Here is a 15,992-nt window from a genome sequence, read left to right as displayed (position 1 = left end):
TTCAATTATAACACCTTTTCTCTTTGTATTATTAGTTTATTCTTTATATCCTTTAAGCACAATTAGATTGTTAGTTCTTTGGGATCATAGAAAATATTAACCTTCTTCCATCACCATCTTTCTTTAATCTTGCTACAGGACTCAATAAATTGTGTTGACTTAATGTGTTTGGTTTCAGATGATTTAATTATTAGGTGATAATTTCCAATTAGGGAAATAATACTTTAAAGAGATAAGGATAAATCTGTGATCAAATCTTGTTTTTGATGCTTCAGTTTAAATGAAAACTTATATAATTTACTATTTTAATGTGAGCGGTTTTTGATCTTTGTTTTCTATAGATGCATATGATCCCTGGATTTCTAAAAAAATTATCTTTCGTAAGACTCTGCTAGTTCTTAGAGATATGAATGTAAAAGCATGTGTGTTAAGCATTTACATGTGTACATACGGCCACACATTAAATGTCCGTCTTTTATTTGATAATTATTCCCCTTGGTCTATCTGATACATAAATTAAACAGTCTGAGAAGACTTTATAAATTATTGCCATTGTCATCGTTTTAAACATACGAGTCTTTTACTCAGAAACCCTGGAAATGACAAGAAATGCATGTGCTATTGGATTTATTTTTGTGTAATTGAGGCCACGTTGAAGTATAAGGTTTAACTATAGCAGGAATAGAAATCGCATTTATTATGTGCACTGAACCTGCCAGCAGTTTACAAATAAGAAAAAAATGTTTCAGCTGTGCGTGTATGCTCAACATCTCAGACAATGAATAAAAAAGTAGTTTCTATTCTTAGGATACTATTTTATTAATTAAAGGACTTCTCTCTGGAAATGTTATTTGCTGCCATGAAGACATGTTGATTCATTGAGCCCTGTAGTAGAAAAGTCTGAGTGTACAGGGTGACACGTGTATGTTTTTATCTTTCTGATCATGACATCTGTCATATATTTCATCTACTGTCAACGTCCTGTGACATCTCCCTACATGAAGTTGTGACTTCTTTATTCACCTGGTTTCCGACACATTGACTTTTAATGCAACTTCTGATTTATGGGTTTGCAGAGATTATCAACAACACTTCTGTCTTAGGGTGTATCACACCTACATGCATATAAAGATTTTTACCTACTAGTTTTATACAAAGGAATCATTATTATTTAATTAAGTACACTAAACAAAGTGCTCAACGATTTTTTTCCTTTACAAAACTAAGGGCTGCCCTATATAGTTTCTGTAGTGTCGCGATGACCTACCTATGCGCTGAATGCTCACGTATCTCCATGTTTGTTCTCCCGCATCTGCTCCTGCCTGTAATCCAGCTCCATTACTCTCTCCATCAGGTCTCAGGTCTGCTTCCCTCTCCCTTTGGTTATTATCTTCAGTATTGTTTTGAGCTCTCCAGTCAGAATGACAGATTGTTTTTTGTTTTGTTTTGTTTTTTAATTATGAAGTTTGAAAACCGTAGCCAATGCCAGTCAAAATGAAGACATTGCTAAGTTGAGAAAAAGTGCTCAAAGTCAGGTCAGCTGTGTCTCCAAAGGTCTCATTTATCCTGCTGTAAACATTTGACCAAAATTGCATGTTTATTACATGCTTCGAAATCATTTCGTTTTGGAGATTTAAGCAAACCCTTCTCTGAATTTTGCTTAATGGCTTTACAATAATGGCTACAGTGAATTTCCGAGACCCAATGGGGTAAATTGTTTTTCATCATTCATAACTTTCACATTTGACAGTCAGTGGTAGGCAAAGCCATTACACTATGCATTTGTTCAATTAGGACACTGGTCTTTTTACTAACTTGGTTTTACGACTTCCAAAGGCTAGGTGCATGGAGAAAAAAACTTTTTGTGCTACCTTCTAAACTGAATCACAATTTTATAAATTAGCACATTTCTACATGTCTCAAGTTTTACATTTGAAACAATCAGAATATACTTCTGTGGATAATACCGACTAGACGCCATGATACATGAAGTGTTTCTCCCTGTTTTCTTGTTTCTTCAGAGCAGTAGGTCAAATCCCTTAGAGTGCACAGTGATTACCTTCTTATTGTCTTCCCCTGTGATCAGGACAGCTCATGATGCAGAATCGGGGGGGTTGTGAACCCCTCTTTTAAAGAAATATCACTTACAGCATTTGCTGTCTTACCATTTATGGTGTGGATGATAAGTATGTTATGCTTAGAAAAAATGAGAAATCCTTTCTATAAATTAAAAAAAGAAAAAAAAAACATGCTTCCAATGTGAGCATTACTCTCTGAGGTGTCACTGCTTCTGAAAAATTAATTTTGAATTTACCTATCGGAGGATTGTGTTTTATAATTGTATTTTAGGAAGTCTGTAGAACAGTTCTTATATGTGTATGTATCTTTCCACATGTCTATTTGTGTATCTAAATGAATACCTTTTCATTAAGTAGTTTTAAAATTTTGTCTGTCACTTTTGTGATACTGCCAGTGAGATTTAACAACATGAAATATTTCCTCTGCTGAAACACCATTCTTCTAAAACTCCGCCCAAAAGGAGGATATGGTAAAGAACACGCTCTTTTCAGACTCTTTAAAGAATGATGTACACACTCACGGACGTGCACGGCCCTTCTGTCCAGTTCATATTCAGTGTCGTACACCACCCTGCCTGTTCTCGGCACGTCCTCGTGGTTTCACGTTTTGATGAGCATAATTATTAAATGCAAATAACTGGGCTCATCCTTTCCTTTCACCCCAAGTTCTTCAGCACACCTCATGCTGTCCCTAATAGTCAGAAAGTTCACTGTTTGTTTGGTCTTCTAAGTTCCTATAGCTTTGCTAAGTCCCATTCCTGTAGCTTTGCTAAGTTGCTAGTATTTCTGGCACTGCCGGGCCTGCTCTGTGGTATTTGTATTTTGGGCCCGCAGTGGACATGGTTGATCTTTCTCTGAAATGCTTTTCCCGCTCCTTTAAGCACAGGAGATGGCTCTGCAGTGCTTTAATCTGGCTGCACTGCAAGCCCGGCTGTGTCTGGATCTGTCCTGTGCCAGAGTCATGGTTTTCTAGCCCCGAAAGAAAAAATCCCCTACTCACGATCCAAATCCACTCTCAGTGCCCCTTGAATCACTCTTGGGGTTGCAGGCAGATCTTTGCATCTTTGGGGGACAAACACAGTGTTTGGAAAACACTGGGGCTCTGGTCCAGGATAGTTCAGTAGTTCAAGGAATATTTGAAGATCATTGTATGAATTGTTTCTCCACTTTGTAACTTAATTTCTCTGTGTGTGTTTGTGTGTGTGTAAGTGATATTACTAGGACATGTTGCTACAAATACCAAATATCGTAGTGTTGTCCTGGGTATGTAGTGACAGTAGAAAAAGAAGGGAGGAAATGTTACTGCCTGCATCTCAAATGCCAGCGTCTGCATGTGACTGCTTCCTGTGTCTTTACCGTATCAAACACTGATGAAAATGATTTTTGTATGCTTTTCATTTATGCTGCAATTTTATTATAATTCCTGCAAGTACAGATACAAATGCAAGTTACTCTTTTTCACCGGATGAATTGGATTTACACATGGAATTCAAAGAAGGAGAAAATGAAACTAAATTTATATGCAATAAATGCATAAATCAGCATGTAATAGACACATATAGTACATAAATAAAAAGTCATTATGTGGAAAGGAAAGGGCACTTAGTAACTGAATTTAATTTTGAATTACTTACCATATTTCTTTCAATTTGAAAATATTTTTTCTGTTCATTTTGAGCATTTTGGGGTTATTGATGTTCTCTGGTCTCTGTCGTGTCTGGTGTGTACTTGAAATATTCCCAGATGCTGAAGTAGCACCATAAACTAGATTTTCAGTATTCCTAATTGTAGTTAGAAGTTTTATACCAAGACTATTTTAAGTACATTTTTTCAGGGTCAAATAAAAAAAAAATTAAGTGATATATGGTAGGTCATCTTGCCAATCTGTGATAGGAAAAAGTGGGTGAAATTTAAATATAGCTGGGATCTATATTCTAAAGTTAAAAAGATAGACATAAATTAGACTTATACCAATAAAACAACTTAAAGACCTAAGTGCTTATTTGTACTTTTTTTTTTTCGTAACTAGCAATTTTATCATCTATGAAAAGCCCCAAATGGCTTGAAATTCTGTGCTAGGAATAAAAAAATATTGCCACTTAAAGCATGTGGTGTTTTATGCTTTTTAAGCGCAGCCATGTAAGGAGTTAGGAAAGCTCAGAGATAGCCCCGTGCCTGCTGGCCCCAGACAGCGCCCAGCCCAGGGCTGCTCAGCCGGCGGGCTCATGGCCAGTGGTGCCTGTTACGATGCCACATGATCTCAAATGAACGATCCCCATGGGAAGTGGACACTTCTCTGTGTGTCTCATCCTCCGAGGTTGGGGGAAAGTGGTGCTTCTCAGTGTTCAAGCATAAGAATCGCCAGGGATGGCGTGCCATGCGGAGCCTGACTCAGGAGCTGGGGGACGGGGGCATCTCTGCCAGGCCCCGGCATGCAGTGAGAAGCGAGGAGGCAGAGGGCGGTAGCCAGTGACCCGTGTCTACCGGGGCTCCACAGGCCTGCAGCTGGAAAGCGTGGCCGTGCACCCTGGCCGGATTCCGCCCTTCGGTTACTGTCAGACGCCAGGGTCTGTCTGAGCTCTTGGGAGGATCGCAGCAAAGCGGCTGGTGACTAGCGTACCGTCACGCCCATGTCTGGTGGCTCCACGCGCGGCCTGCCACATTCCACAGCCTGGGCCCAGAGCCTGCTGTGCGAGTGGACACTGGGTGTGCCCCGCCCGCTCTCAGAAGCCCAACATGCTGGTGTCTTCCATCGTGAAATTCTGGATAGTTTCACCTCTGCCTTTGTGTGGGTTTTTAAGTGAAGGACCACAGGGCAGTGCAGCATGCATGTCAGCAGCACAGGTGCCGGCTGCAGCACCCACTGTGTGCCCCCGGCCTGTGGCGAGGCAGGCATGCGCGGCCCCGCTTTGCACGGGGACCACAGTTGTGTGGCTGGCGGCCGTGCACGCGCCTGTTCCCACGTTCAGCTAGTCGTTGCCTCTGGATTAGCTGAGGTCATGCCACCTTCCCGGTCCAGCGCTCTGACTCAGAGTCCCGGGCAGTCACGGAGCTCATGCGATCGATTATTCGTTAGTGTCCGTGCTGAGAAGCAGAACTCAGGGACACGTCCAAGGCTCCCTGGAGAGCGCGCAGCCGGTCCACGCGGAAGCAGTCCGTCCGTCTCCTCCACGTCTCCCCTGCATAACCCACTCGTACTTTCTATCCCGGATGTGAGCAGAAGACGCAGTGGAATGATGGAAGAGATTACCTGCAGTCACCAAATCTTTAGCACCATTTCAAATGCTTTTTTGACTCTTTAAAACACCATTACTGCACGTTTTGTTTACTGGTGTGATAACGGGTTATGTGTGTAGGTATCACTGTTAAATAATACTTAGAATTAATTTACCTGATATTTTAGGCTAAATTTCAATATTCTGATACATTGTTTTATAAGTTATTAGTTCCTTAGTCAAAGGCAGGTCCACCTAACAAAAGTGCCTGATTACAGCTTTAAGGTCTGTAAATATCGGGCCTGTTTACCTGAGAATAGACTACTTAGGAGATTGTTTTTGTTACCTTTAAATGAGAGAGACAGAGAGAGACAGAGAGAACTTGAATATGAAATATATTTTTTCATATTATGTTTTTCTGAAAGAGAATTTCCAGATTCACACTTAACATTTTTCACAAGGACTGCTAAGTATGTTTGAAAAACAAAACAAAACAAAATCAAGAGAACACTATCGTGGGGTTTTGGCTATAATAAGAAACAATTCTTCAAGTATCAAGTTGTGTATGTGTTAGAATTGAAATGTTTTATATTAAATGTAGAAGTAACGTTTTATTTAAAGAAATAACAAAAGAAATTAATATTTTAAAACGGAATGAAATGAAATTTAAAAATGAAATGAATTCATATTACAATGAAATAAGTTAACATTAAAGAATTCGCTCACATCTGACTTCACATTACTGGGAGTCTTCCTGGTAGGAGGAAAGAGAACGAGTTAAAGGATTTGTCCCTAAGCCCGCAGGAGGCAACAGGACAGTCAGTGCATTTTGTTATCCCCCTAAGCGAGTAGCCTTGGCCCAGGTGCGCTGTCTGAGCTGCTCTGTCTCCACACAGCGGTAGGTCTCGCTGCGTGCCCGGAGCCCGTCCTGCCCAGCAACGGCATCAAGACCGGCGACCGGTACCTGGTGAACGACGTGCTGTCCTTCCGGTGCGAGCCCGGGTACACGCTGCAGGTAGGCTCGGGAGGGCGTTCTGGGTGGTACGGGGTCCGCCAGGTGACCCTCGGCCAGCCCACGGCGGCCACAGCCCGACCTTTGCACCTGGACGGCTGACGTGGGTCTCGCGCGTGGCTGCTCAGTGGAGCAGCGCACTGATCCGCGCAGGATGGTAATGTTAGTTCTAACGTGGAAGTAGCTTGTAAAGGGCGCCGCCTTCCCGCCGAGTTGAGCCTTTCCTGTTCATCATTATTTGCTTCTGAAATGTATGTTCTCCCAGTGACTACGCAGATAAAATTCTAAGTGGCACAGTCCCTGTAACGGGCCTGCGCTGATGTCCCCGTGATTGGCTCTGCCCCGAGTCACGTGTCCGTCCTGCTTTGCACACGGCTCTCACGGGTCAGTCCAGCCAATCATCTGCCAGGCAAAAGACACTCAAATAATAGGTGTAAATAATTTTCAAAAAATACCAAGTAGAAGTTTTCCTAGTTTTTATGTAAAAAGTCTTTTATACAAAAGTTTTAGTAAACTTTTTATAAACCAATGTGTGACAACGTTAGTCACTTTTCTGTTGTTTCTTTTCTGGTTGAGCCATAACTAAGTTGACTCCCAGAATAGTTTCTGTGTTTTGCTAAGCACTCTTCTTATATAATTCTCCCTGCCAACCACAGATAGCGATAATCCAAACAAGTGCATTCCCAAATCCAGAAGAAATATTTAATCCTACTCGTGTTTCTAATCTCCAGTTAACTCAGGTAGTAGGGTACTTTTTGCCGGCGCGTTTGAATAAGCGTCAGAACTGGCACCCTGCGCGCCACTCAGTCAGTGCGTGTGGGCACCCCACCTACAAAACCCCCTGTGATTCTACACCAGGCTCACAGTGTGGGTACAAGCGGCCATGCCTTCTGCTGACAAGGAAATGGAAGCTGAGGGAACGTGTGAGAGAGGGAGGGAGCAGAGGGGCTGCTAAGTGGGCATTGGGGGATCACGTGGGACCCCGGAGAGGGGGTGGGGGGCGGGGGGGCAGGGATTAGCACAGGTGTGCACAGAAAATACCAGTAAAATACCTAACACACGTCAGCAAATGAAAACCATTGTGGATACTGTTACCAACAACGTTGATATGTAAAGGCACCGTCATAAAAACAACCTACCCCGATATTCTGTACAGCTTGGTGGGCGCCCCGATAGTTGTGTTGACTCCACAAAGCGATGCGCAGACCCGCGTCCATGGACCAGTAGGTGCTGACTCAGGAAGCTTTGCTAAAAGTGCTGCCCTTGAAGCAAGTTTCACCCAGCACAGTCGGCTCCTTAGACAAAGCTTTCCTGTTTCGCAGGTTCCAGTATGAAGAATTGTGAGGCACATCCCAGGGTTTTCATTCCAGGGAACCCTGACGTGCATTTGTATGCTTTTTTCTTTCCTTTCCTTTCTCTTTTTCTTTCTTTTTTTTTTTTTGCTTCCATGGAAATTGACTAAACCATGTAGATATTATGTTGTCTCTCTTCTCTCCCAGTGCCCATGAGCTAATAGCTGCTCTGGTCCATTTCCTTTCTCTGCGTTTATGATGCCCCTTTGCAAGTACTTCAGTGTCTTTTTTTATAAGTGAAACTTCTACAGCCCTCAGAGAAGGAAGCAGAAAGAATTATTTTGCGAGGACCTTTCTTCATGGCTGATTTAATATGCTGCGTAGAGTAAGGCCCTGGACACATCTGCAGAGCCAAATCAGACCACTTACTATCTCTGTGTTTCAAATGCAAACTAAGTTTATTTTTGTTTGTTTTTTCATTACGGACAGCATCAAGCTTTGAGCTCATAAGCTGCTGTTTGTCATGCACAGGAGTAAAACATTCTGCATTTTCTCAATTGCTAATAAATGACAATTGTGGTAACCCATTAACATATTTGGAATAACAGCATGTATAAATTACATGCAATTCATGAGAATCATTACTGCTTGCACAGATTACACACAAATGTCTATAAACAGACGTTCCTAGTGACATTTGCAGACGTGGCATAGAGGTGCTGGGACTTGACACAGGGGAAGAAAATCTTCAATATTGGAATGAATTATGATTTCCATCTTCCCTAGACTTGCTTTACTGTTCTTTTAAAATATGAAAAACAAATTCCCATTTTAAGCAACTAAGTAAATGCACAGGGTCTGGCCTTGTTTTGCATCCATTATCTGGAATCATTAATATGAAATGTCTGTGCCAAAATCAATAGCTGAATATGACCTAGATTGGTAATAAATGACTGTTTTATTGCTAGTCATCAATATATATCTTTAAGTCTTTGCACTTATGTTTATCCATAATTCAGAAGCACCTTTATCAAAGATACTTGAATGAGTCAGAGAATGCATGGACACAGAGCATGCACTTCAGCAGGAAAAGTGCTGTCCAGAATATCTTCTTTACAAATAAATATAGTCCTCCTTTACTGTAATGACTTTTCAAAATACCAGGAAGCATGAGAAAGCAAGCCTGTGGCAGATGAATTGCATATGAAATGTTTCTCAGCTTAGGGAATCGGTTTGTCACCGATAACTGCATTAGTGCAAATACTTGTCTGATGTGTTCCCAGCAAGGCTGGGATGTGAGCACAAACCAAAGATCTGGTTTTCAAGTGCCTCTATGCCAACTGTGGGTTGCAAACGGAAAGGCACAAGATAAGTACACATGGCAGCCAAAACCACCACGTAACAATGAGGGAAAAATAAAATTAATAGTCTGCACACAGAGGGATTCACACCCTTGTCATTCACGGTAAGAGAGATTTCACCACAAAACATTTCAGAATTTAACCCTCTGTCCTTTGATTTTTAAGAGAGGAATAATGGAACAGAGCTTTTGGATATTGAAAGTTGAAAACTTTATATACCAGGCGTGCCCAAAAAAAATGTATGCAAGTGGACATTTTGGTCGACATTGCTCAAGCAGTAGTTCGCTGTAATCAGAAATGTCTAAACACTGATGGGAACCACTTTGAGCATCTCTTGTAATTGCAGAAGTCAAACATGACTTGTATTCATCTTTTGTTATCGGTATATATTGAGTATTACAATTTTAATACAGTTTTCCTTTCTTAAAAAGTGTATACATTTTTGGGGCACACCCTGTATTTAAAGATAAAGAGATTCAAGTGATAAGGATTAATTTCATGAATTTGGCAGCGTGTGAGGCTGTCTGATAATAAAATGAATATTTTGTTCCCTTTTTTGGTGAAAGAGGAGCTGACCCAGTTTTTTGCTGAGCGGTGATGGTGGTGCATTATGTACGTGAACCACAGACAATCAGAAAAGTTACCTTTTCCTAAGCAGATACTGTGTTTCTGACATTTCACCCTTCAAATCAATACCTAATATTTCCTAATCACTTTCAGTCTCTCAGAACCAAAACTGTAAGTTCTGATGATAAAAAACAAAACAAAAATAAAACATACTTTTTACAATTCATCTTTAAGCATTGGGAAAGGAGCCTGGCAGAAATACAGACTGTTGAAAGGAACATTGCAAGGTTTTTAGAGAGAAAAAGTAAACGGTGGATTTTTTTTTTTTTTTACTTTGATTCAAAGTATGTGATTCATTAAGAAACAGTAGTAGCAATAGATTTCAACATTTCTGAAAATGTTTTCACTCTTGTAATCACATGCAGACAAAATACAGATATTGTCACAAACATTTAATCCTTAATGACTCCATTTTCAGTTACGTGAGTTTTGTGTTTTTCTCTCCATCAGGGCCGCTCCCACATTTCCTGTATGCCGGGGACTGTCCGCCGCTGGAACTACCCGTCTCCGGTCTGCGTGGGTAAGGAAGCACGGGCTGTGATGGCTCTCTGTGTGCTTGCGCGGTCTCTATGGCGGTGGAGTCTGGTGGGGGTCTCCTTGAGTGTCCCAGCTTCCGCAGGTGCCCTGTGCGGCCTGCAGGCCTGGGCTCTGGACCCCAGGTTCCCTGTGCCCTTCAGTGACCCCAGGGGTCTGCATTTCCACAGCGCCTGTCCCACTAGGGCCTCAGGCAAGAGAAAAAAACATCAGCGATACTGACCCTGTATTTGTTTAAAACATTGATGTTTTGTTCATCAAATATTTGGTGTTTTGATTTTCCCAAATATCACACCAACATATCCATGAGGTGCAGGCACCCTCAAAATTCGTCCTTGAGGGAAGTGCCTCTCGCCTTGCCCTCAGCCCAGGACAGGGTCCATCTCCAGGGGTACAGGTACAATGACCGGAAGTCATTTCTACCACGTGGATGACGCCCCCCCTCCCGTGGATCCTTAATGTGATTTTGTGTAATTTAATGCCCCTCCCTCAATCCCAAGGACCTTAACGACAGTGCCCCCCTTGCTCACCGCTGTCCTGTTAGCACGTAGTAGGCTGTCAGTGATTTGACTACCGAATGACCAGTAAATGCCTGACTGTCGCCAGCATGGGTCATAGTAACGGGTTACCCGCTCACTTCTTCCTGGCCCCTCCTGCTTCCAGCCCCTGGATGCGGCTGCGGGGCCCTCTCCGAGCCCCCTGGTCTCCGGAATGCCACTCTCAGGCATGATCACACTGCAGGTGGTGTTCCCAGAGAGAGTTCACCTCTGCATGAGCAAATGCAGGCAGGTTTAAGGCCACCATCCCTCCTTAAACGTGTCCCCTGAGCTACTCACACACTCTTTATGACCCATTCTGCAGAGGAAGGTGACAGCATACTGTTGTTGGGGTCCCCACAGGCCAGGCCAGGTGACTTCTCTCTGTTACATGTTCCCAGAGCCTCATGTCTCCACACCACGCACACATGCTGGGCATTAGACGCTTATCAGTGGTCCATGACTTAAGGACCTTGAGTGGGAAGCAGATGGAGCTGTGTACAGAGGAAAATCAAACTGAGCCGAAGCGCTGTCACAGCCCAGGCTTCTGCCCCATGAGTCTGGTCCAGGACCCAGAGCCATGCTTGTGTGCAGGGAGCAGCGTCGCCCAGCGAGCAGCACTTGTGTTTTCCCATAGACGTGATTTCCTGGTAAAAATAAAGCCTAGATGACCACGTCACCTTAAAATTTGAAGTGATTTGTATGAGACTTAAAATCGCAGGTGTAGTTTAGACGGGAGAAGCGAGAGGATGGAAACGTACCTGTCGGGGGCCCTGCCTCCTCCCTCCACAGCACATCACCCTCTTATTTATTCCGAAACAGAGAACTTTCCCTTAAACTTGGGGATTTCGTATTATAAAGTTGGAAATAAAATCAACTCACACAGGTATGCAATCAGACAACATGCCGTTGCTGGCACTTTACATTATGTGGGGGATTACCTGTTGCAGCAGTTTACCTGGCTCGGCCAACTATAAAGACTTTTCTTTCATTTAACTTGTCTGGTATGTTAGCAAATGTTGATGCTACATCAGCTGCCCTCACACCTGCTTGCTTCTAATTCTACACGAGGTTGAGGAACAAGTTTTTTTTCATTGGAAAACTCACAAGCGGCCTACAGTAAACCCCCAGGACTGGTGACTGATCTGATACACATTTGTGTTTCTCAGCTGGTTGCTTGAGATGAATCCGACCTAGGAGACTTTAGGACTAGACATCCATAGAGAGATAATATTTTACTTATTAGCTCTTGAAACTCAAGTCCTAACTTTTAAAAAATAATAGTACTAATGAAGACAACTCGTATCAAAACACTGGCCCACAGGATTCTGGGGGTCAAGTGCCCTCAGAGTTTCACCCACATTAGCTATTTTGACGCCCTGAGGGGCCGAGCCTTTGGCCAGCCAGGCCCAGGGGCGTTCTCTGTATCCGTGGCCTGTCCAGCAGGGGTCCCTCTGGTGCCATGGAGTCAAACTCCTATGTATTCAGAGCAAAAAACGAGGAATCAGCACAAAATAAGATACATGAGTCCAGGAAAATGTAAGATCCCCAGATGTGCTATAAAAATAACATCTGTCCTCTAGAGATGGCTCATTGACCAATAACTCACTTAATATGCTGTTTAACTAGCAAAGGGTCTGGCTCGAGGGCGTTTCATTTCTCCAGCGAGAGGTAGGAAGTCAGTGTACCACGGGGTGGTGAGCAGACCCGCCCTGGGAAGAAGGCTGAACCCGAGGGGGCCAGAGGGTGACAGTGAGCAAACATTAAGTAAAACAAGTCCATTGATGGAGTTTTTAAACTGCCACGAAGGAGAAAAGATGGTGCACATTTTCTGGGAGCTCTGTTTGTGTGCCCATTCAATGATTCTTGTTTTACAAACAAACCAAAGAAGGACCTAAGTACTCAGAGAATTGGGTTATCACTGTGTGTCTGACAGGAAGTACATCCAGTACCTGCGCCCACACACCCACCTCCCACGACACTAATGGTGGCCTGTGGTAAACAAAGACGTAACTAGCAGTGGTGACTTCTGTCATGCAGGCCCTGGGTAGCTACTCACAGGACACCGCCTCAGACCTAAAGTGAATTTGTACACGGAAGCTTATATTTATAATTCCAATCTTTTGTCTTTTTTTTGATAAATATTATGCTTAGAATAAGAGGGGATTGTAAAAAATCCCTTCATTTCATGTTTCCTTCCCTGTTTCTATCACTGATGTGGCATTTTCCCACCTGTCTGCACTGTAGTTGGATGTACATACTTATTGTCAGCGCAGGTTGTAGGAGCCCTAAGGGAACGGAGGTTACTGCTGAACACATTCTCAGTGGTGTCCTGGTGCCACTCAGTCCCACCAGTATGTCTTCAACAAGTCCAGTAGACTCAGGGATAAAATGCCAGCTAGAACCCACACAGTCTTCCCTGCTTCCCTTGGGGCGTTGGTCCCAGGACCCCCACAGGCACCGAAACACCAGGATGCCGGAGCGCCTTAGTATGTACGATGGCGGAGTGCTTGCACCAGCCCACCCCTGCACAGCAGCTACAGCAGGACGTGCCCTCATGCCCTCGTCCTTGTGGACCCAGTGCCGGCGCCTGACAGTCAAGCTTTGTTTTGTGCAGCTTCCTAAGTACTTTGGGTCTGTGGTTGGTCGAATCCACAGACGTGAAACCCTCCGTAGAGGCGGGTGGACTGTCTGCCCAGACACATGGCATCTCCCACAGCGAGGTCACCTGAGAGATTAGGCCCTGACTCCGAATAACAAGATGCTGCCCAGCCCTTGGAGGGAGTCACTCCTCCCACACAAATACAGTTCTTGATTTTGCTAAACTTGCATTGTTAAACACAGTGTTGAAACCCAGACTGCGATCCCCTAGCTTAGCCAATTACTGTATTCACTAGACTTGAGTTTATAAGACAGATTTTTTTCTCACACCACATTTACCCTCCACAGATAAAGCTTTTCTGCCTCGATGAAAAAAAAAAAGGAAAAAGAAAGAGAGAAACCACTGCAGATTCTGAGAGATCTCTGAAAGGCTTCTAAAATGATTTTGCTTACTGAGAGCTTGGTTACCTTTTTTTACTTAAGAGATTGCCATTTTAATAGGTCACCGTGGTCTAATATTAGAATATCATCTGCTTCAACCCTACTTCTTGGCATGTTTGGTATGAATCAGCCATGTTTCTTTGTAATCAAACGTCAGCTTTCATAGCAGAAAGTTTGAATAACGAGGTAAGTTCAGATGTGGGACTTCTGAGGAGAAAGTGGCTATAGTTTGCGACATTCTAAAATTGGAAAGAATTCTCACGGTTACACATCCTGGTTCAAACTTGAGTTCTGAAACTAGAGAGCGGAAATAATACTCTGGTTGGGCTCCTTGCCAGGTGATTCACTTTCGGGAAATTTCTTAACCCCTCAGGCTTAGTTTCCTTGTCTGTAAAATGGGGTAATAATAATAGAAACCTTTCAGGGTTGTCGTGATACTAGTGACGCAGTGTGTTTCCCCAGTCCAGTAGGTGGCACACGGTTAGCAGCAACGAGTAGTAACTCATCCCACCCCTCAGCGAACAGCGGCTGCTGTCCTGGAAGTCGGTTGATGCCCGACTAAAATGCACTGAATTGAGTAGCCTGTACTGGGGTCTCTGTGCCCCCGTACAAGGGGCCAAAGTGGGTGACGGGATCAGTGGTACAAACCTCCAGTTACAAAAATCAGTGCATCGTGGGATGAAATGTACCGTGATGACGACAGCTAACAACACGGTATTGCGTATTTTATAGTTCTCATCACAAGGAAAAATCTCTGCAACTATGTATGGTGATGGTAACTGGACTTACTGTGGTGATCATTTAGCAAAATCTGTAAAATACCGTTATGTTGAAACTATTAGAAAGTTATATGTCAATTGTATCTCAATTTAAAAAAGAAAGAAAAGAACATTACAAGTAAACGGGGAAAAGACTGATCTGAATACTAAATAAACTCTCAATAGACGCTCTTCAGCCCCCCTTTCTCAGCCGTTCCAATGCACAAATTGTGCTAACCACTCAAATTGGACTGGACATGGAATAGAATTCATCCTTCTTGGACCATGCAGGAGGCATTTCTGGACCTTCCATGAAACTTGCTGTAAATTAAAGAAACGCTTGCCTCTTGTTAGAAATCGTGTTGGCCAAACTAGCCTTTCCTATATACAGCAGCTGCGTACCGTTTATCGAAGGCCTACTAGGTGCCTGGATTGAATTAGTTAGTATGCACATAATTCTTCATTCGATGTTCAGAACACCATTTATAGCAAGTATGATTGTATTACATTTTAAAGACAGAAGAAAACACAGTCCTTCAGCAGTTGACACTCAGAGGAGAGCTTCCCCATCAATAAGTGAAGTGCCATGTGTGCTGTATGTGCTGTAATTGGGACGAAATGTGCTTCTGGGGACCTGCTCTTCCGAAGCTTGGAGGAGAGAGCAGGTGAATGAGGAGTCCCTGTAGGGGGCGGTGACCCACCGAGCTAACCCCTCTGTCCACTTCACAGCAACCTGCGGGGGCGCGCTGACCGCCATGGCGGGCGTGGTCCTGAGTCCGGGCTTCCCTGGCGCTTATCCCAACAACCTGGACTGCACCTGGACCATCACCCTGCCCACCGGGTATGGTAAGTGGAAACATGTCTGCATTCCTGAAGAGTCACCGTTTAACTTCTGTCTTGGGAAAAAATCCAGCTGAATAAGAAATGTGCCTTATTCTGTTGACATAACTGTGTCTTTAATGGAAAGTGGCTTACAGATTTGAATAAAGCCTGGGTAGAATGACTTCAAGAACGGAAAGTTATTTGAAAACTCAATTCAGCCATGCAAGTCTTTTCAAGGCAAATTAAATTAGCTGAATGATGGTATTCTAGGCCCAGGAGTGCATACTCATTCAGCTGTCAGTCTAGCTATGATCTGCCTTCTGGAATCTCCCCATGGAATTTGGTATCGGCTGCTATTTGTTTTAAATAATGTCCAGGCTTTTTAAGGTTGTGACATATTTTGGTGGTGTTTTTATCAATTTTTGTAATTATGTATTGTATTGATTTAGCTTTATGAAAATGGCTTTTTATAACACTTAGTTTTCAACTTTCAGGTTATTCATTTTGAATAATTCATAATATGAATTGTTTCGTATGCTAACATCTCATCCCGGCCTCTTTCAGAAAAGCGCGGTCTTTGTGACATTTTGACTCCCTGTCAGGCCTTGCACTGTCAGCCTCATGGTTTCCTTTGTTCTTTACTCGGTTAATTTTGGTTTCCCCTGTTGGTTTTCTCCAAAGCAGCACACTATGATAGGTGTGCCAAATTAGAAAT

General features: G+C 43.1%; 1 protein-coding gene across 1 annotated transcript in view; it reads left to right on the top strand.

Annotated features, from left to right (window-relative positions):
• Positions 1–15,992, top strand: part of CSMD1 (CUB and Sushi multiple domains 1) — a 1,609,724-nt gene that overhangs the window by 1,440,467 nt on the left and 153,265 nt on the right. Inside the window, exons 38-40 of the mRNA XM_033104535.1 lie at positions 6,190–6,308; positions 10,036–10,105; positions 15,185–15,301. Of these exons, the coding sequence (XP_032960426.1) occupies positions 6,190–6,308; positions 10,036–10,105; positions 15,185–15,301 (306 nt within the window). The remainder of the gene's footprint in view (positions 1–6,189; positions 6,309–10,035; positions 10,106–15,184; positions 15,302–15,992) is intronic.

This window comes from Rhinolophus ferrumequinum, chromosome 4 (genome assembly GCF_004115265.2).
Source record: "Rhinolophus ferrumequinum isolate MPI-CBG mRhiFer1 chromosome 4, mRhiFer1_v1.p, whole genome shotgun sequence".
In the NCBI taxonomy this organism is placed as follows: Eukaryota; Metazoa; Chordata; class Mammalia; order Chiroptera; family Rhinolophidae; genus Rhinolophus; species Rhinolophus ferrumequinum.
Note: the sequence above shows the minus strand (reverse complement) of the source record. Positions and strands in the feature narration are given on the sequence as shown.